Here is a 21,252-nt window from a genome sequence, read left to right as displayed (position 1 = left end):
GTTTACTAGGTCTGCACTACTATTACTACAGGTTTTTTCTCATCATTCCTATCACTTATTTCCTCCCACTTATGACTGTATGACTGTAACTTGTTGCTTGTATCCTTAAAGTTTTTATTAATATTGATTGTTTCCTAATTGCTTATTTGATCCCTATGACAATTATTAAGTGTTGTGCCTCCTGATTCTTCACAAATGTCTCTTTTTCTTTTGTGTCCACCGAGAGCATCTGCACCAAAGACCCATTCCTTGTGTGCCCAATCACACTTGGCCAATAAAGAATTCTATTCTATTCTATATTCCAGTGTTTCCCAACCTTGGCAACTTGAAGATATTTGGACTTCAACTCCCAGAATTCCCCAGCCAGCATTGGCTGGCTGGGGAATTCTGGGAGTTGAAGTCCAAATATTTTCAAGTTGCCAAGGTTGGGAAACACTGCTATATTCTATTCTATATCCTATCCTATCCTAATCTATTTTATCGCACTGTTTTGCTTGGGCCTCAACACAATCTGGTCATCAATGCGAGTCTTTGAAGAAAGTAAAGTAAACCAAACCAAACCTCATCGGGACTGAGTGAATTTGACGAGGGTAGAACATTTTCACAGCTCATTTAAAGGTTTGGTTTTTTAAATCATTTTCTTTTCTTCGCCCCTATTTTCACTTCCGACTGAAAACGAACACACTCTTGGCAAAGGAGGCAACCAAAGAGCCGGCAACGAAGGGCGGCGAGGCGCCTCTCCATCCTCCGCGGCGACTTTCGCAGCCTCCTTCTCGTCTCCCCCTCCCTCCCTTCCCAGCGCCGCCGGCCTCTGTGCCTAAAGTAAGGGAGGTCTCCACCCTTGGCAACTTTTAAGACCCGCGGACTTCATCTCCCAGAATTCCTCAGCCAGCAAAGCTTGGCTTTTCTTTTCTTTTTTCCCCTCAGGAAAGCTGGCTGAGGAATTCTGGGAGTTGAAGTCCGCGGGTCTTAAAAGTTGCCAAGGGTGGAGACCCCGGGTTGGCCTAAAGGGTGCCGGGGGTGGGTGGGTGTGCAGCGGACGGAGGTGTTGGTAGGGCCCGCGGGCGCTCTCCTCCGGCCTCCCCGCCGCCACAAAGGGCGGGGGTCTCTCGGCGGGTCTCCCGGCCGGCCCTACCTGGGGATGGTGATGCACTTGGTTGCGGCGCTCTGCGTGGTGATGGCCTTCTCCAGCTCGTCCAGCTGGCCGGTTTTCTTGAGCTTCTTGACGAGGCTCTTCACCGCCTTCTCGCACCACTTCTCCTCCTGCCCGTTCTGCTCGCCCTTCTTCCAGCCCAGCAGCCGCTTCACGATGGGCGGCGTGAAGGGCAGGATGGACGACATGGCCGGCGCGCCGAGGAAGAAGAGGAGGAGGAGGCCGGGCGAGGGCAGCCCGGGAACCCCGCCGCCCCGCCTGGCTCTGGTGCCCGCGGGCGCCCCGGCTCTCTCTCCTCGGCTCAGGCGGGCGGCGCGAGGGCCACGAGCGGCCCGGGACAAAGCGAAGGACGCCGCCGCTGCCAACTTTCCGCCGACTTCTGCCGAAGCTCCTCTTAGCGGGCGGCTGCGGCTCCTCCTCCGGCAGGGCGCGCTCCTCGCCTCCTGCGCAAAGGCGCGCTCCGGCGGCCGTCTGAGTCGCATGCAAATCGGGGGGCCGCCTCCTCTGAGGGGGCGGAGGGAGGCCACCTGCCCCTCGGCCGCCGCGGGAGGAAGCGGGGCGTCCGGCTCCAGCCTGCCTTCCCCTCGCCCGGCTGGCCGCTGGGGATGGGAAGGGCGGAGGGTCCCGGGCGGAACCCGTTGTGGAGCGTCCTGGGGGCCGAGCCCTCGTCGCTGGCGGACCACTTTCCTCTCCAAAACAGGAACTCTGAGGGGGACCTTCAGTTCACCCACCAGCCAACCGTGGGCGGCAGGAGCCCCCAAAAGCCAGTACAATATTGACGTGAAGGATGAGTCTTTGGAGAGGGGCGGTATACAAATCTAATAAATATTATTATTATTATTATTATTATTATTATTATTATTATTATTATTATTATTATTATTATTATTGCAATACAACACAGCAAATGAAATCACTATGCTATGTTTGCTGATCCCAGTAAAGCGGCCTTTTGCAATTGGCAGATGGAGATTTTGTCAATTCCGATTGTTTTCAAATGTCCGCTGAGATCCTTTGGCACTGCGCCCAGTGTGCCAAGTACCACTGGGACCACTTTCACTGGCTTATGCCAAAGTCGTTGCAGCTCGATTTTTAGATCTTCGTATTTCACTAATTTCTCTAGCTGCTTCTCCTCAATTCTGCTGTCTCCTGGGATTGCAATGTCGATGATCCATACTTTCTTTTTCTCCACAATTAGGATGTCTGGTGTGTTATGCTTCATATTCATTATTATTATTATATTGCTAGAGTTGGAAGGGACCTTATAGTATCGGCCCGCGGAGGTTGGTCCAAGTTTTCTAGATAAGAACTGTGTGCTCAAGATTTAATATATAATTATATATATAATATATAATATACTGTATAATATATAATATATTATATAATTATAATTTATAATTATAATATAATTAACTCAATTCTACACAATAATAAACAGTATTGGGTAGAACTGAGTTAATTAAGTATTAGTCAGGCCCTCTAAAACCATCCCAATTTCTCATGCGGCCCTATGGCAAAATTAATTGCCCACCCCTGTTATAGGTCATCTAATCCAGTGTTTCCCAACCTTGGCAACTTGAAGATTTTTGGACCGCAATTTATCACTGGAGTAGTAACTCAGAGAAATAATGTTTGAAACTATTATCGTTCCTTTATGAAGCCGAATGTCTATGTGTCCATCACATGAAATGGGCCCGTTTGTCCATGACAATGATTGGCTAGGCCAAAGCTGGACTCTTCATGTTACCCAAGATGTAATCTGGTTTGTTTGGATTTTGTTTAATGTGAGAGCTCTATCACTATGATTTTAACATATGATTTATTGCAGGGATTGGAAACATCTTCAAGCACTGGAAACTTTTGCACAATTCTGCAAGACAATGCAGGGCCAACATTTAAACATAAACAAAGCTGAACTCTTAGGGCAGATCTTACAAGGTCCTCATCCCAATTCTCAGAAACATGGCAATTTTGCAAGACCCTGGCAACATTTATGTGTTATTGTTGTTGTTTTTTTAATTAATCTGCTATATAAATTGTTAATGAGGGAACTTCGTGCGCTTGGCTGAGCCATTGTTTATGCCTTCTTGAACTAACCCAGCCATGTATAGTTTATTCAGTAAAACATATTTAACAAACACGTGGGTCCATTTATATTTAACCCAAAGTTTTTACGCATTCAACCTCTGGTTAATAAATACTGCGAGACAGTCATTTGTAAGTGTTCCTCACACTCTGCAGAATGGCTTTTCACCTTGAAAGGCAAGAATAGAGAAGAGATCTTTGAGCCCTGGCGGCACAGTGGTTAGAATGCAGTACTGCAGGCTACTTCTTCTGACTGCTGGCTGCCAGCAGTTTGGCAGCTCGAGTCCCACCAGGCTCAAGGTTGACTCAGCCTTCCATCCTTCAGAGATCGATAAAATGTAGACCCAGATTGTTGGGGGAAATATGCTTACTCTCTGTAAACCGTTTAGAGAGGGCTGTAAAAAAACTGTGAAGCAACACATTGTTCTGCCGGGCTCTCTGGTATGGGCCTCCCGAAAATTCAAGGGTACAAATTTCAGACACACGTTTGAAAATTCAAAACAATGTTCTTTATCACAAAATTCAAAATAAAGTAAGCACTCTTTTTGTATTGCAAAGAGCACTCGTCCCAAAACAACCTGGCAGTCTGTACAATTCCCTTAACCAGTCCTTAAGTACTTAGCTTGCAGCTGTGAAGAAACGTCACCGCCCTCCTTCTTCCACGAAGTGAAACACACACACACTTTGCTCTGCTTTGGTTTCAAAGTCGTGAAAAATCAACAAAGTCCGGAAACAGCAAGGCAGTTCTGAAGAACAACGATCAGATAATCTTCCACAATGGCCAAACCCACACGCTGCTATTTATGTCAGCAGCACTAATTACTGGAGCCCCAACCAAACACAGGTGGCCTCTCTTATCTCCTGTAATATGTCCTCAATTGGTCTCTTCTACGCATAACTCTGCACCTGCGTGGGTCCAAGACTTCTGCATCCGAATCGACCGAAGATAATGGAGATTGACTTCCTGGGCTGTGTGCCAAGCCCCCCTCTTCCAAGTCACTTCCACCTTCTTCTTCGTCTGAGGAAACTGAACTACCTGACTCTGTCGGCAATAAAACAGGCCTATGACATGTTGAAGTTTCCCCTGCATCCACCTCCACATTCCCTGGGGCAGGAGCTGGGCTAGAGCCAACCACAACACATATGAGTCTAAGTTCTATTGTTATCTTCTTCTCTGATCCAAGAGGAGTTTGGGGGGGGGAGCCCCCTTCTCATACTTTTAAAAGTTGTGGACTCTTACATAACTAGCAAGGCAGAGTTGTCACCATCTGCCTTTCAGAATTGGTCTTCCTTGGGGAGACCTCAGTGACTTCAAATTCTATTTTCATTTTGGATCTGGGTGTGGGCTATCTTTGTGAGTGAATCTCTTAGGTTCTTGTTTTTTTAGAGAAAAGTGTCACTCATTAAATAGGCAGTGAAGTAAATATTTACCCCAAAATAAATATCTTCTTTAAAAATATATGAATTGGTGGGGTCTGTTTCGATGAACTTGTTTGATAATTGATTTCCTATCATTTCTACCCCCTAATCTGTTTGTATTTTCAATGTTATTTGTTAGAGGAGAGGATGAATTAAAGGCCTCCCCCCCTTTTGAGACACCATCTCTTTCTGCTCCCCTTTACCTCCAAGGCTTGGCCATGGGAGCAATTTTTCAGACTCAAAGTTTCGGTGCCTCTTTTGCTAATTCCATCTTCTGGGGCAGCAATTTTTCATTCCATTATGACTTAAAATGGAGGTAGAGATATCTCTCTCTTTTTTTGGGGGGGGGGGGGTCTTCCACTATTCTGAAAGGACTATTTAGGGTAGAAATTATGACTTGTAGTGCTAAAAAGGTAAACGAGTCCCTGCAGATTTTACTTGTTGCCAATTACAGGGGGGTGGTACTCATCTCCGCTTTAATAAGACCATTGAGCCAGCGCTGTCAGAAGGCATTTCCACAGTCATGTGGCCAGTATGACATCATAGAATGCTGTTGACGTATTTATTATTATTTATTAATTTAATTTATATGATGTCCAGCTCCCAAAGGACTCTGGGCAGCTTACAGCAAGCTAAAAAGAACAATTTAAAAGATGATTAAAAACCCATATTAAAACCATGCATGTGGCCATATCTAGGTGATACCTTTTTTTGATCAACGACCCTGATCTGCTGGAAAACCCAGGTTTTTACAGCTTTCGGAAAGGCCAGTGGGATGGAGGACCCTACTGAAACTTCCCACTGGTCTCTTGCTTGAGAGGGGAGGTTGGACTAGAAGACCTTCAAGGTGCCTCCCCACTCTCTTATTCTGCATTCTGTAGAGAGGGCCTTCACTGGGACAAAAGCAGTTTGTGCTATAGTGAAAGCTTTGCTCCTGGCCCTAAAAGCTTTGAGAGACAAATGCCCACTGACCAACCTCCAGGTCTTTGGTTGCTGTTGTATCAATTTGGACCTTCTCATATAGGTGTCCCCAACCCCTGGGGCACGACCCTATTGGAACCGGGTGCTCGTGTGCAAAGCTTTATTGGTGTGAGTGGTGCGTGTGGCTGCCTGTTGCTTGTGCAAATTGAATTGTGCATGCTTGTGCTCATGTCTGCCACTCACATGGAACCAGTCCCTCTCCCTCTCACCTCCACCAAGCTGGAAAAGTTGGGGACCCCTATTCTAGAAGATATTCCAGATCCCTCTGACTTTTAGGGGGGCTCTTCCAAAGCCCAGGATGGAGAAAAGCCACCCAGCCCTTTCACAAAGTAGCAGGTTCCACCCTGGAGACACCTCTGCTTCTTGTATTGCACACAAGATCATATGCTACAACGTCCTCCCTGTCAACGACTACTGCAGCTTCAACCACAACAACACAAGAGAACCCAACAGATTCAAACAATATTAACCACTCCAAACTTGACTGTAAAAAAAATGACTTTAGTAATTGAGTTGTCAAAGCATGGAACTCCTTACCTGACTCCGTAGTGTCATCCCCTAACCCCCAAAATTTTACCCTTAGACTATCTACGGTTGACCTCTCCAGATTCCTAACAGGTCAGTAAGGGGTGTGCATATGTGCACCAGCATGCCTTCTGTCCCCTGTCCTAATGTCTCTCTTATATTTCTACTACCTATGTGCATAAGTTTATGAACTCTATTATTCCCAATGATTATTTTTTTCATACTATTCCTATGTTTTTCTTCTTCCTTTGATATATAGAAGCAGAGAAGATTGACGGCAGAAAAAGACCTCATGGTCCATCTAGTCTGCCCTTATACTATTTCCTGTATTTTATCTTAGGGTGGATATATGTTTATCCCAGGCATGTTTAAATTCAGTTACTGTGGATTTACCAAACACGTCTGCTGGAAGTTTGTTCTAAGCATCTACTACTCTTTCAGTAAAATAATATTTTCTGATGTTGCTTTTGATCTTTCCCCCAACTAACTTCAGATTGTGTCCCCTTGTTCTTGTGTTCACTTTCCTATTAAAAACACTTCCCTCCTGAACCTAATTCAACCCTTTAACATATTTAAATGTTTCGATCATGTCCCCCCTTTTCCTTCTGTCCGCCAGAGTATACAGATTGAGTTCATGAAGTCTTTCCTGATACGTTTTATGCTTAAGACCTTCCACCATTCTTGTAGCCCGTCTTTGGACCCGTTCAATTTTGTCAATATCTTTTTGTAGGTGAGATCTCCAGAACTGAACACAGTATTCCAAATGTGGTCTCACCAGCGCTCTATATAGTGGGATCACAATTTCCCTCTTCCTGCTTGTTATACCTCTAGCTATGCAGCCAAGCGTCCTACTTGCTTTTCCTACCGCCCGACCACACTGCTCACCCATTTTGAGACTGTCAGAAATCACTACCCCTAAATCCTTCTCTTCTGAAGTTTTTGCTAACACAGAACTGCCAATACAATACTCACATTGAGGATTGCTTTTCCCCAAGTGCATTATTTTACATTTGGAAACATTAAACTGTAGTTTCCATTGCTTTGACCATTTATCTAGTAAAGCTAAATCATTTACCATATTACAGACGCCTCCAGGAATATCAACCCTATTGCACGCTTTAGAGTCATCGGCAAATAGGCAAACCTTCCCTACCAAACCTTCCCCTATGTCACTCACAAACATATCAAAAAGAATAGGACCCAGAACAGACCCTTGTGGCACACCGCTTGTAACCTGTCTCTGCTCAGAATACTTGCCATTAACAATAACTCTCTGATGTCTACACTTCAGCCAACTGCAAATCCACTGAACTATCCAGGGATTAAGTCCAATCTTCACTAATTTATCTATCAGCTCTTTATGTGGAACCGTATCAAAGGCTTTGCTGAAGTCCAGATAGGCAATATCCACGGCACCACCTTCATCCAACACCTTTGTGACATAGTCAAATAAATCAATGAGATTAGTCTGACATGATTTGCTTTCATTTATTTATTTATTTCTTTATTTACTTATTTACTTATTTATTTATTTATTTATTTATTTATTTATTTATTTAACCCTTTAACATACTTAAATGTTTCGATCATGTCCCCTCTTTTCCTTCTGTCCTCCAGACTATACAGATTGAGTTCATTAAGTCTTTCCTGATACGTTTTATGCTTAAGACCTTCCACCATTCTTGTAGCCCGTCTTTGGACCCGTTCAATTTTGTCAATATCTTTTTGTAGGTGAGGTCTCCAGAACTGAACACAGGATTCCAAATGTGGTCTCACCATCATATCTTACTGTGATTATATCCTCTGAAACCTACAATATGTATTGGACAAAATAAATAAAATAAAGTAAAGTAAAATAAAATAATTAAAATAAAATAAAAAATAAATAAATAAAATTAAAATAAAATAATAAATAAATAAAATAATAAAATAAATAAAATAAATAAAATAAAGTAAAGTAAAATAAAATAATTAAAATAAAATAAAAAATAAATAAATAAAATTAAAATAAAATAATAAATAAATAAAATAATAAAATAATGAAATAAATAAATAAAATAAATAAAATAAATAAAATAAATAAAATAAATAAAATAAATAAAATAAATAAAATAAATAAAATAAATAAAATAAATAAAATAAATAAAATAAATAAAATAAATAAAATAAATAAAATAAATAAAATAAATAAAATAAATAAAATAAATAAAATAAATAAAATAAATAAAATAAATAAAATAAATAAAATAAATAAAATAAATAAAATAAATAAAATAAAATAAAATAAAATAAAATAAAATAAAATAAAATAAAATAAAATAAATAAAGCAGCGTTGCCTATCACAAGGGTTTGGGGACAGTCGTGATGGCAGAAGGGCACATTGGTGCTGGTTACCAAAGAGGCCAGGTGTTCAGGCAGACAGAAACGGAACGACACAGCTGCGACTGAACGTATGCTGTCGTCAGATACGACTATCATAATTACGCCTCACAACTTCATCAATGTGACATTTGCACCTCCGTTTAAAATTGGCCATGCAGGGGGCGTCTCTCAGCTCGCATCTTTCTGTTAAAACCTGCAGCGGGTGAACCTTCCATTATTTTGCACTTAGCAAAGCAGAACATTGTCTACTGAACAAGATGTGGCAACATGATTGTTCGCTTGTGTGTATCTTGGTCAGAAAACCTGGCATCTCTGATATTTTCCATTTTAGTTCTTTCTTTCGCTTTTCACAAAGGAAAGTGAAAAACAGCCCATTAACCTTGATACACTCCAGGATACAAAACACATAGAATTGTAGGGCTGGAAGGGATGCTGCTGAAGCTAGGAGACCTTGTACCATCTCAGACAAAGGGTTGTCCAACCTTTTCTTGAAAACAACTCTGGGAGGGAAGCTGTTCCATTGATGAATTGCTCTCATTGTCAGGAAATTAATGACAGGTCATCAAGCAGTAAGTACCAGCACTCTGATAATGGTAGACCTACTTTTAGAGGAATCGTATAAACTAAGCATATTAAACTATATACAGTGGTACCTCTACTTAAGAACTTAATTCGTTCCGTGACCAGGTTCTTAAGTAGAAACGTTAGAAACATAGAAACATAGAAGTCTGACGGCAGAAAAAGACCTCCTGGTCCATCTAGTCTGCCCTTATACTATTTTCTGTATTTTATCTTAGGATGGATATATGTTTATCCCAGGCATGTTTAAATTCAGTTACTGTGGATTTATCTACCACGTTTGCTGGAAGTTTGTTCTAAGCATCTACTACTCTTTCAGTAAAATAATATTTTCTCATGTTGCTTTTGATCTTTCCCCCAACTAACTTCAGGTTGTGTCCCCTTGTTCTTGTGTTCACTTTCCTTTTAAAAACACTTCCCTCCTGGACCTTGTTTAACCCTTTAATATATTTAAATGTTTCGATCATGTCCCCCCTTTTCCTTCTGTCCTCCAGACTATACAGATTGAGTTCATTAAGTCTTTCCTGATACGTTTGATGCTTAAGACCTTCCACCATTCTTGTAGCCCGTCTTTGGACCCGTTCAATTTTGTCAATATCTTTTTGTAGGTGAGGTCTCCAGAACTGAACACAGTATTCCAAATGTGGTCTCACCAGCATTCTATATAGCGGGATCATAATCTCCCTCTTCCTGCTTGTTATACCTCTAGCTATGCAACCAAGCATCCTACTTGCTTTCCCTACCGCCTGACTGCACTGTTCACCCATTTTGAGACTGTCAGAAATCACTACCCCTAAATCCTTTTCTTTTGAAGTATTTGCTAACACAGAACTGCCAATAAAATACTCAGATTGAGGATTCCTTTTCCCCAAGTGCATTATTTTACATTTGGAAACATTAAACTGCAGTTTCCATTGCTTTGACCATTTATCTAGTAAAGCTAAATCATTTACCATATTACAGACGCCTCCAGGAATATCAACCCTATTGCACACTTTAGAGTCATCGGCAAATAGGCAAACCTTCCCTACCAAACCTTCCCCTATGTCACTCACAAACATATTAAAAAGAATAGGACCCAGAACAGACCCTTGTGGCACACCGCTTGTAACCTGACTCTGCTCTGCTCTTAAGTAGAAGCAATTTTTCCCATAGGAATCAATGTAAAAGCAAATAATGCGTGCAAACCCATTAGGAAAGAAAGAAAAGCTCAGAATTTGGGTGGGAGGAGGAGGAGGAAGAAGAGGAGGAGGAGAGTCATTGCCAAAGGAAGAAGGTGAGGGAAATTTAAAAAATCCAAAACTTTAAGGCTTAAAAAAAAAGAGAGGGACTCTGAGGCGGCAAGGAGGAGCATGTGCCTCCCATATGCCCGGCGCAAGGCTGCCTCCCATACACTGCCTCCCATACATTGGCTGCTGCTGCTGCTACCTGCTTCCTCTTCCTTCCCATGCTGAAGGGCTCCCCTCTCCTCTTGCTCACTCGCTTTGTAGCCACGCCTTTCCTTCGCTGTGGTGACTCCTTGGCTATCCAGAGCGAAGGGAGCGTTTCTTTTCTCTGGGTGCTGGCAGAGGTTTATTCCCTGTCTAAGCGACCAGAGAAAGGAAAATGCTTCGTTCGCTCTGGACTGCCAAAGCCTCCTTAAGCGCCACCAAAAGGCTCCTCTGGCAGCCCAGATAGCCGGGATTAAAGAGGGAATGGCAGGAAACTGACCAGGCCTTTGCGCCGCTCTCAAATTTCCTGGGAAATTTTTCCCGGCTCAGGTTCTTAAGTAGAAAATGGTTCTTAAGTAGAGGCAAAACAAATCTTGAACACCCGGTTCTTATCTAGAAAAGTTCTTAAGTAGAGGCATTCTTAAGTAGAGGTACCACTGAATATTGAGAGGAAGAGGAGGAAACGGAAGAGGAAGAAGATTCCTATTTTGCACTAACTGGTGGCTAGAAGCTTTGAAGGGCAGGGTTAGAAGTCGCAAAGGTTTGTAGGGAAAAAATATGAAGCATTAGAGGTATCGTGGATAGAGCTGGGTGAAATGCTGGACATAGAGATGTATCCTGCATATGGTGGTCAATGCTGATGTGGAGAAGGAGGAACAGTGGGAGATATTGGAAGGTACCACGAGGGACATTAGAAGACCATTGCAGATGAAGAGATTTGCCTGTTAGTATTCTGGGTTGCGGTCTTAGTAACCACGTCTTGCATTTCTTTTAATTGCTGACCGACCACAACAAAAGTTTTCACCAAGGCATCCATTCTCTCTGTGAGTTCTGCCCCAACTACCTCCGCCATTTTCTTCCTCTTAACTTATTGTTTACTCACAGTTCCGAGTGGAAAGCAGGCTGTTTTCAAGTTGTTTCTCTCTCCTTCGATAAGCCCAAGGTATTTCTGGGTTCTGAATTTATAGCTTTTTTACTTAGTCCAATTTATTTGAGACTTCGGGAGGTTCGACAGGGCTTAAAATCCAATGTTTACTTTCTCATTTGAAGAGTGTTCAGCGGAGCGTCGACCCTCGCCGACGCATGCGCAAAACCCCGCCTGTTAGTATTCTGTTAGACACAAAAGTGCATGAATTCAGCACGCAGATTGGTTTCTGGAAGAACTCAAAGACGCCGTATTACACCTGTGCCAAAAGTATGGTGCTGGCTGCCAAATTGTTTCCAGGCAAAAGCCAAAGTACTGATTATTATTTGGCTCAGGCCCAGCCTATTTAAAATAATGGCTCTTTGGAGATGATCCCACACACCCCACAGGCACATCTGAGGAGGCTACCCAAGCTCCCACAGGCCTCCCACAAGCCCACTCCATACTGGGATGGAGAAATTTGACCTTTTCCTGGCTTGTAAAGAGCCCCAAATTGTATTTTTTTTTTAAAAAAAGTGAGCTTTTATTGTTCATTTTAATTGTTCTTAATTGTTGTTTTTAAATTGTTTTTAATATCCCTGGATTTTAATTTTGATTGTATCTCTTATGGAAAATGGCTGGGAGATCTTGATTGCCAACAAAATTATGTGTAATAAATAGTCATCCCTTGCGGGTAAAATGCTCCTCACTTTCTCCACTTGGCAAGCTGGTTTGGGACGTTCTTGCACCCATCTCGGGCAAGAAGGGGGAAAGTTGGCATTTTTTTCAGCAATCTGAAGTAGCCAGGGACAAAATTGCTTCCATAACTAAGGAGAAGGTATAACTATTGGGTGTACAAGGTTTATTATTTGTGCCCCCTCCTGGATCAAGAGGTCCTAACAACAATCACTTCTGCTTTAGTCACCTCCTGTCTCTAGACTACCGCACTGTGCTCTACCTGGGAGCTGGGACTGCCCTTGATGACGTCCAGTCCAGGATTGGATAGTGCAGCGAGCTATATGGAGACACCTCAATGCACCCATGTGTTCTGTCTGGGTCACTCCGGAAGCCAATACCAACCCAAAAAGAGAAGCCAGACACACCGATAAAAGGCAAAGGCAGTTTATAAAATTCAAGAAAAACACAGGTAACAGAAAATGTCCTTACAAACAGGAAAACGCTGTATCTTCAAATGTATCCACGAAGGCAAAAGTCCATGCAGCAATACAGGATTCTTGCTGCCAAGACGAGGCTCTAGATAGCAGACCTACACCTCCCATGGGTCTTCCAAACTGCTGGGCCACAAGCCAGGAACAGAGACGTGGAGAACAAAGCAGGACACCGTAACTCCAACTGATAACACTCCACATGGCTTCAAGGGCTTGCCTGCCTTTTAAACCCTGCTAAGGAGGACCACACCCAAGCCCAGCTGTTCCTAATTCAGTGCTGATAATACTTCTTTAATTGCTCCTTTCTCTGATCTGAACGTCTCTGTCGCATGTCAATGACGGCTTGTGCTTCATCACCTAATGACTCCAAGCTACTGGCTGGGGAGAGGCTCTCATGCTGTTCTCCTTCGTCCCATTCCTGACTTTCCTCTCCCTCGTCCGACTATTCAGCCCCCTCCTCTTCGCTGTCATCCTCCTCCGGGCATGGAGCCAGCAGAGACACAGCCAGTCCCTGAGCAGCCTCAGGCTGAACCACAACACCATGAAACCTCACTCCTTTGTCAGCTGCACGGGCTTCCTATTCAATACCCAATTCAAACTGTGCTTATTCACCTACAAAACCCTTTCTAGCACCAGGGTAGGTGGTGGGTGCTTGCTAACAATAACAACAACAACAGAGTTGGAAGGGACCTTGGAGGTCTTCTAGTCCAGCCCCCTTGCTGTCTCCAAGAGTTAATAATAATTAATAATAATAATAATTTATTAGATTTGTATGCTGCCCCTCTCCGAGTTCCTGCTTATCCGGTGAGATCTAGCAGAGGAGGGGTGCTGGGTTGGGGGTCTCTTCTCACGGGAGCCTGGTTACTATGACACATAAGACCATTTAAATCTCATCAACAGGCACAGCTTCCAAGAAGTTGTGCATATCAGGGAGCAATGATCAGAAAAGTAAATAAGTAATAAACTGATATTACTAGTGGAGTAAGTGACAACGGATCAAACATAATTTAAATTAAACCAGCAGCAAAAACTTATGTAGCCATTTTAAAAAGGCCAGAGGTCTGGTGTAAAGCATGGCCTGGGTGAGAAAATTCCTTCTTCTTGGGACACCCCCACCCTCCAGCAGAAGTAGCTAGGGAAAAATTGGGGTGTGTGCGAAGGAAATACGAGGTTTATACAAAAATTTCGCTTCCTCTACTGCCTTCCTTCCTTGCTTCCTTGCTTCCTTGCTTCCTTGCTTCCTTGCTTCCTTGCTTCCTTGCTTCCTTGCTTCCTTGCTTCCTTGCTTCCTTGCTTCCTTGCTTCCTTGCTTCCTTGCTTCCTTCCTCCTTCCCTTCCTTCTTTCTTTCTCTCTCTCCCTCCCTCCTTTTTCTCCTTCCTTTATTTCTTCCTCCCTTTTCTCCTCCCTTTCTCTTTCCCTCCCTCTCCCTCCCTTCTCCTTCTCCGTCTCTCTCTCTCTCTCCTCTTTCTCATCTTTCCCCTTCTCTCCCTCCATCTCCTCCTTCTCCGTCTCGTTCTCCACCTCCTTTTCCTTCTCCATCTCTCTCCCCTTTCTCCTTCTCTCTCTTCTCCTCCTTCCCTTCCCTCTGCAGATGTTGAACGAAAAGCCATTGGTGAGCCATAGAGTGGCTGGCTGGTCTTCTGGCAGCGATGCTCTAATCTAAACATTGGCTGCTGCACCGAGTAGGCTTGTAGTAAATAGCCTTGGAACTAACTAGCACTCTGTGCAACCTTCTCTCTGCTAGAGGTATGAGTAGCCTCCGCTTCCCTGAGGCCCATCTAAGTTGGAAAGGCCTGCTCGTTTTAATCTGAGTTTTCACTCTCTGTTTGTCCCGAGGAAGAGGCCCCTATTTGCTGGGGATGACCTGTATCTTATCAGCAAAAGATTTCACTTGGGGCATGTTGTGAAATGGCTCCCCAACTCCTGGCGCTGGGCCTCTTGCTAAATTCCTGGAAGAAGCCAGAGGGGATAATTGCAGATGCTATCGCAGCGGTTCCTTTCTTCAGAACTTCTGAGATGGCCAGAGGCTTGTGGGATGGAGGAGAGTAACTCGGAACAATTACGTCCCACCAAAATAGTAACAAAAGGAGCAGAGAATTTCAATTAGAAACATAGAAGGTTGAAGGCAGAAAAAGACCTCCTGGTCCATCTAGTCTGCCCACTGCAACAACATAGCCAAGAAGGCTTCAAGAGTTGTAAACCTAATCTTACGTAGCTTCTGCTCTGGCCAACTCACACTACTTATCAGAGCTTACAAAACTTTTGTCAGACCCATCCTCGAATGCAGCTCATCCGTTTGGACCCCATATCGCATCTCAGACATCAACACCCTTGAAAATGTCCAAAGATGCTTCACTAGAAGAGCCCTTCACTCCTCCACTCGAAACAGAATACCCTATGAGACTAGACTTTCAATCCTGGGCCCAAAAGCGTAGAGCTAAGATGCCTTAAACAAGATCTAAGTATTGCCCACAAGATCATATGTTGCAACGTCCTGTCTGTCGGTGACTACTTCAGCTTCAACCACAACAACACAAGAGCACACAACAGATTTAAACTTAATATTAACCGCTCCAAACTTGACTGTAAAAAATACGACTTCAGTAACCGAGTTGTCAAACCGTGGAACTCATTACCGGACTCCATAGTGTCATCCCCAAACCCCCAACACTTTACCCTTAGATTATCTACGGTTGACCTATCCAGATTCCTAAGAGGTCAGTAAGGGGCGAGTACAAGTGCACTAGAGTGCCTTCCGTCCTCTGTCCTATTGCTCTCCTATATCTCCTATACCTTTCTTCTATTCCTATATCTCTTCTTCTATTCTTTCATTGATATGTTTTATTACTATACCTTCTTTTCTATTATTTCTTAGATATATTTTACTATGAGTATCTCCTCTATAACCTTCATCATGTATTTTATTATGTGTGTATAGTCTTTTTTTATAGTGTGGGGACTAAAACTGGATGCCGTATTCTAGGTGTGGCCTTACTAAGGCTTTATAGAGTGGTATTAGTACCTCACTTGATCTTCATTGTATCCCTCTGTTGATACAACTTAGGATTGCATTGGCTTTTTTGGCTGCAGCCCCACCATGCTGGCTCATATTTAATTGGTTGTCCACTAAGACTCCAACGTCCCTCTCACAGTCACTGCTATTAAGCCGGGTTTCACCCAGTCTATATGTGTACTTTTGGTTTTTCTTGCCTAAGTATTGTTGTGGTTAGCTCTGGCCCAGCTCCTGCCCCAAGGACTGTGGATGTGGGGGAGACATCCACATGCCGCAGGCCTGTTTTGCCCCCGATGGAATATGCTGATGAAGGCTCCTCTGACCAAGAAGACATGAGTGACAGGGAGGAGGAGAGTGTGGCAGACAGCTCAGAAGGAGATCAATTATCTAGCTCCTCCTTGGATTCGGAACAAGAGTTAATGATACAGCCACGCATGCGGAGAGCGATGCATAGGCAGCAACAACTAAGAGATTATTATCAAAGAAAATGAGGCCACCTGTGGTTGGGTGGGGCTGTGGTAATTAGTGATGGGTTTGGCCATTGTGGAGGATTATCTGATCCTTGTGTTTCATGCCTGCCTTGCTGACTTCGACCTTTGTGTGCTGATTTTTCCCCGCTTTGAAACTAAACCAGAGCAAAGTGTGTTTCACTTTGTGAAAGAAAAAGGACTGTGAATGGCCTCACAGCTGCAAGCTAGGTATCTCAGAACTGATAAGGGACTTGTACAAATTACCAATTTGTTTGGAGAGGAGTGCTCTTTGCTATACAAAAAGAGTGCTTCGTTTATTTGAATTTTCGGTATAAAGAACATTGTTTTGAATTTTCAAATGTGTGTGTGTCTGAAATTTGTATCTGAATTTTCGGGAGGATTCTACCAGAGAGCTCGACAGAACAGGTATAAGACTTTACTTTTCTCTACATTGAATTTCACTGTTAGATAGGGTCCAATGTTCACATCTGTCAAGATCCACCCTTTAGTTAAAAAAAGGAGTTACTTAGACCCGACTTCATAACACAATCTTTGCCTTATCCTCAGCCTGCAATGGAGGCAGCCTGATTTAATATTTTTCTGATCCTGTGTGATGCTTTCCACCTTCCGATGGACCTTTGGCAGGTAGAGCTGTGATCTGGTTCATTTTGGGGCAGCTGTTGAGATGATGCCTTGATGCTGCTCTTATCAACGTTCCTGCTCCGTTCAGGGAGTGGGTTCCACTTGCTTTGCTCATGAAATTTTGCTTCTGTGCATGCTCGGTAGCTACCATGTTTCCCCGAAAATAAGACACTGTCTTATATTAATTTTTGCTCCAAAAGTTGTGCTACGTCTTATTTTCGGGGGGTGCCTTATATTTCTCAAATAAGACAAATTCACAGGCAGAAAAGCTGACACCCCCAAAGAAAGTGTATCATACGGTACACTGATTATGGTACGGTGCCTGTCAGTATGGCACCCACACACACAAACGACGGCACTTATATGGTACAACAGTATACTGTACTCCCGCTATTGCAGCTTCCGGCCACCAGAGGAACTACAGTCTACGCACTGTAGTGGAGACTGTAATGGTGGTGAGACAGCAGCAGACTCTGTCTGCTGTACTGGATGGTACAAAGCGATGGAAGAGGCCAGCAGGGGACGCCACATTATTACGGTACCGCTATGAACAGCTTTGAATGGTACCGTATGTTTTTCCACCGTACTGTATGTAAACTTGACTCCCCCTTATTTTCGGGGGGCGCCTTATATTAGCAAATTCTGCAAAACCTCTGACATGCCTTACTTTCGGGGTACGTCTTATTTTCAGGGAAACAGGGTATAATCAGCCTGAAACACAGCTGAGGAGTTGATCAGCTATGCTTCGGGCAAAGAAATAAAGGTCAGTGTTAATCATGGGCCGGGCGGGAGAACCCTTTTTCAAGCAGCAGAAGAGGAGAAGCCATCCAAACAGGGGAACAAATTGCTAAAAATAAAAAAATAAAAAAAGATGGCAGTGCCCATGGACCAGCACCGGTTGTGACATCGCCAGCGGGTCGCTACCGGTTTGGGCCAATCAGGAGGAATCCACCCCAGCTCCATTCATTGGCAGTTGACCTCCAGGGTCAGAAATTATGGCTTGGGTCAGTGTGAAAGATCAGACTCCGGGCATCGAGTCCTCAAAGATGGGCGGCATACAAATCTAATTCATAAATAATAAACAAATAATATGTCCATAGGATTCCAGGTTGTTATTTGGCAGCCATCACAAAAGATGCAAGTTTTCCATCTCTTACATCTAAGTAACATGAGTTATTCTGCCTTAATTTTGTATATGGCTTTCTTATTTGGGTCACTCTTTGTCAAGTGGACCAGGTGTCCCCACTTGACCACTTTCAATTTCAATGAAACTTTGCACCTATATTCCTTACGCTATAAAACTGAGGTCTGCAAACTTTTAGACCTAAAATTTTGCACGCCTCAGTTTTATACCATAAGGAATATAGGTGCAAAGTTTCATTGAAATTGAAGGTGGTCGAGTAGGGAAGATTCTGAAAATTGGTCCACTTGACCAAGAATGACCCATTTGGAAGCAAGCTATTTGCTAGAATTCTTGTGTTGTTGCTTTTCTTCTAATAAATATACAACGTATAAACACCAAGAGCATGTTGATGATCTGTTAATGATACAATCTGTTATTGTTATTAGAATGGGGGACTAAAATGTTGAAAAATTAAATAATGCAGGTTCATATTTTAATACAAATGTGTATAAGGATATTATTATAATTATATAAGTATGATTTAAATAGCAAATAATATTAATAGTATCATTACTACCTGTATTCAAATGATTGGTACCCAGATGCCCCACTGTTCATGTATTGATATTGGTGTATATAAAAAAAACAAATTAAAAAACCTTCCAAATACCAAGATGAGTAAATAGGAATTATATCCTGTAGCTTTTAACAAGAAAAGGGGGAGGCGTTTGTGTTCATGTTTGTTCTCAATTGGTTGAACTTTTTTTGTCATTCAAATGGGTCAAACATCCCTAGAAGTTCTGCATTTAGTACAAATTGATATTCATGACATGAAAAGCCTTTGAAACAAAATGAAAGTTGAGTTGAAGGACTCACATTTACAGGAAACTGCTTGCAAGACACAAGATGATCAGATAAAAGATAATTAAAACAAACCGAGAACCGGTTTGGTTCAGTGCTTAATATTTAACGTATCAGGCTAAAATTTGGGAGACTGGAAGTTTTAGTCCCACTTTAGGCACAAAGCCAGTTGGGTGGTGTTGGACTGGTCACTCTTTCTCTGTCCCCAGGGTTCAGGAAAGCCTCCCGAAGCCTGTAGACAGTGAAAAATGGCTAAATGGGCCAACCTGAAGTTCAGAAACAAACTTCTGATTGGCCCATTGGCCCATTTTTCCCCATCCCCAGGCTTCAGGAGGCTTTCCTGAATAACAACAACAACAACAACAACAACAACAATGTTCTGCCGGCGTGTTTCAACTGCCCGTAACTACAGGGTAATTAGTCCAGGAAGACACACACCACACGATGAAAGGAAAACCCAAAAGTTTTCATAAACAGAAAAACAGAAACAGCTCCCTTTTTAAATGTCAAAGGGATTTTCTGGTACACACAAGGCACAGGTTAAATGCAATCCAATTGCTCACCCACTAACTGGGAAATTGAGTCCAATTCTAAAGTCCAGAGAGTCCACACACAATCTTGAACAGCACAAAAACCATGATCTTGACGAAACAATGAATCAGATAAACTGCCACAAGGCTAAACCAGCACGCTGTTCTTTTTATCTGTAGCACTCATTACAGCAGCCCCACCCAACCACAGGTGACCTCATTTTCTCTTGTAATAATCCTTCAGTTGTTGTCTCCTATGCATCACTCTACGCAAGCATGGATGTGTCATTAATTCTTGTTCAGAATCCAAGGATGATACAGATGATTGATCTCCTCCTGGGCTGTCTGCCAAACTCCCCTCTTCCCTGTCACTCACACTTCCTTGGTCAGAGGAGGCTTCGTCGGCAGATTCCATCGGGAGCAAAACAGGCCTGCAGCATGTGGATGATTCCCCCACATCCACCTGCACATTCCTTGGGGCAGGAGCTGGGCCAGAGCTAACTACAACAAATTATTTATTTATTTATTTGTTTGTTTGTTTGTTTGTTTGTTTGTTTATTTATTTATTTATTAAATTTTTATGCTGCCCCTTTCCGTAGATTCGGGGTGGCTCACAACACAATAAAAACAGTTTATAACAAATCTAATAATTTACAATATAAAATATTAAAATTAATAATAAACTTTTATTTATAACAGCATGTTAGAAAGTAGCACTTTTTAACAGAGCGAGCATATTGCCCCCACAATCTGGGTCCTCATTTTATCCACCTTGGAAGGATGGAAGGCTGATTCAACCTTGAGCTGGTGATGAGATTTGAACCACTGACCTGAAGATCTAGCAGTCAGCTTTAGTGGCCTGCAGTACTACACTCTACCCACTGCACCACCTCGGCTCTGAACCCTGGGGAGAGTGAAAACGGCCAAAAAGAAGGCCCAAAATCAGTTGGCCAACATATACATGCGCACTGCAGCTGTCATAGGGCAATGCCCCACGTGCCGTCAGATATGGATCGACATGCCACCTGTAGCACATGTGCCATAAGTTCACTATCCCTGGCCTTGATTAAAGTTCTCCAAGCTCAGCAACTTTAAGATTGGTGGATTTCAATTCCCAGAATTCTCCAGCCAACAATACCACAAATCTTAAAGTTGCCAAGATACAACCTACAGTGAGATGGGGATAATCTTATTTGACTCAAACTTCAGACGTTTCCCATGTCTTTATTTACATGTGGGGAAAAATATCTGGATCAACAACCATGAAAGAAAAAAATAGCCATCCATAGCCCAAGAACAAAAATAGCCGAGGCCCAAAGACGGTTGAGGAAGCCTGCTATCTTCACCAGGCTCTCAAGCTGGCACTTTGCTGGCTAGACTGTGGGCAGCTGTGCCACCCCGTTCCATCGCCCAACTCAGCAAACCAAGCTGAAAAACGATAGCCGTGTCTCTGCACTGCCTTTCAACCCCCGTTCTTTAAAGTATTCATAATTGCCTGCAATGCCAACCACGGTTTCCCTGGCTGTACAAGGGTATGAAAGGGATATTATGATGGTTGCTGGGAGAAACAGGAGCTCCATTGACCAGCCTTGGTCAACTTCAGCCAGACCGGCCAGATGCAAAAGGGAGCTCCTTTGAACCTGTGGGAAGCTATACTCTTCCTAGAAGAATGAAACAGTTTGAGAACTATTAAAAGTCAGGATAGTATACAGTGGTACCTCTAGTTACGAACTTAATTTGTTCCGTGACCAGGTTCTTAAGTAGAAAAGTTTGTAAGAAGAAGCAATTTTTCCCATAGGAATCAGTGTAAAAGCAAATAATGCGTGCCGTTGGGGAAACCAAAGGGTGGTTGGAGACCCTGTTTCCTCCCAGGACATTCCCAGAGAGGCCGCACGGAGGCTTCTCCCCACCTTTTCCAGCTGTTTCCTCCCAGGAGATTCCTAGAGAGGCCCCACGGAGGCTTCTCCCCACCTTTTCCAGCTGT

The 21,252-nt window shown here is 43.1% G+C and overlaps 1 protein-coding gene across 1 annotated transcript in view; it reads right to left on the bottom strand.

Moving 5' to 3' along the window:
• Positions 1–1,731, bottom strand: part of SMAD3 (SMAD family member 3) — a 110,649-nt gene extending 108,918 nt beyond the window's left edge. Inside the window, exon 1 of the mRNA XM_070762344.1 lies at positions 1,136–1,731. Within this exon, the coding sequence (XP_070618445.1) occupies positions 1,136–1,635 (500 nt within the window). The 5' untranslated portion in view covers positions 1,636–1,731. The remainder of the gene's footprint in view (positions 1–1,135) is intronic.
• Between the last annotated feature and the right edge of the window lie 19,521 nt (positions 1,732–21,252).

Source organism: Erythrolamprus reginae, chromosome 10 (genome assembly GCF_031021105.1).
Source record: "Erythrolamprus reginae isolate rEryReg1 chromosome 10, rEryReg1.hap1, whole genome shotgun sequence".
Classification (NCBI taxonomy): domain Eukaryota; kingdom Metazoa; phylum Chordata; class Lepidosauria; order Squamata; family Dipsadidae; genus Erythrolamprus; species Erythrolamprus reginae.
This window is presented reverse-complemented; position numbering and strand designations above follow the sequence as displayed.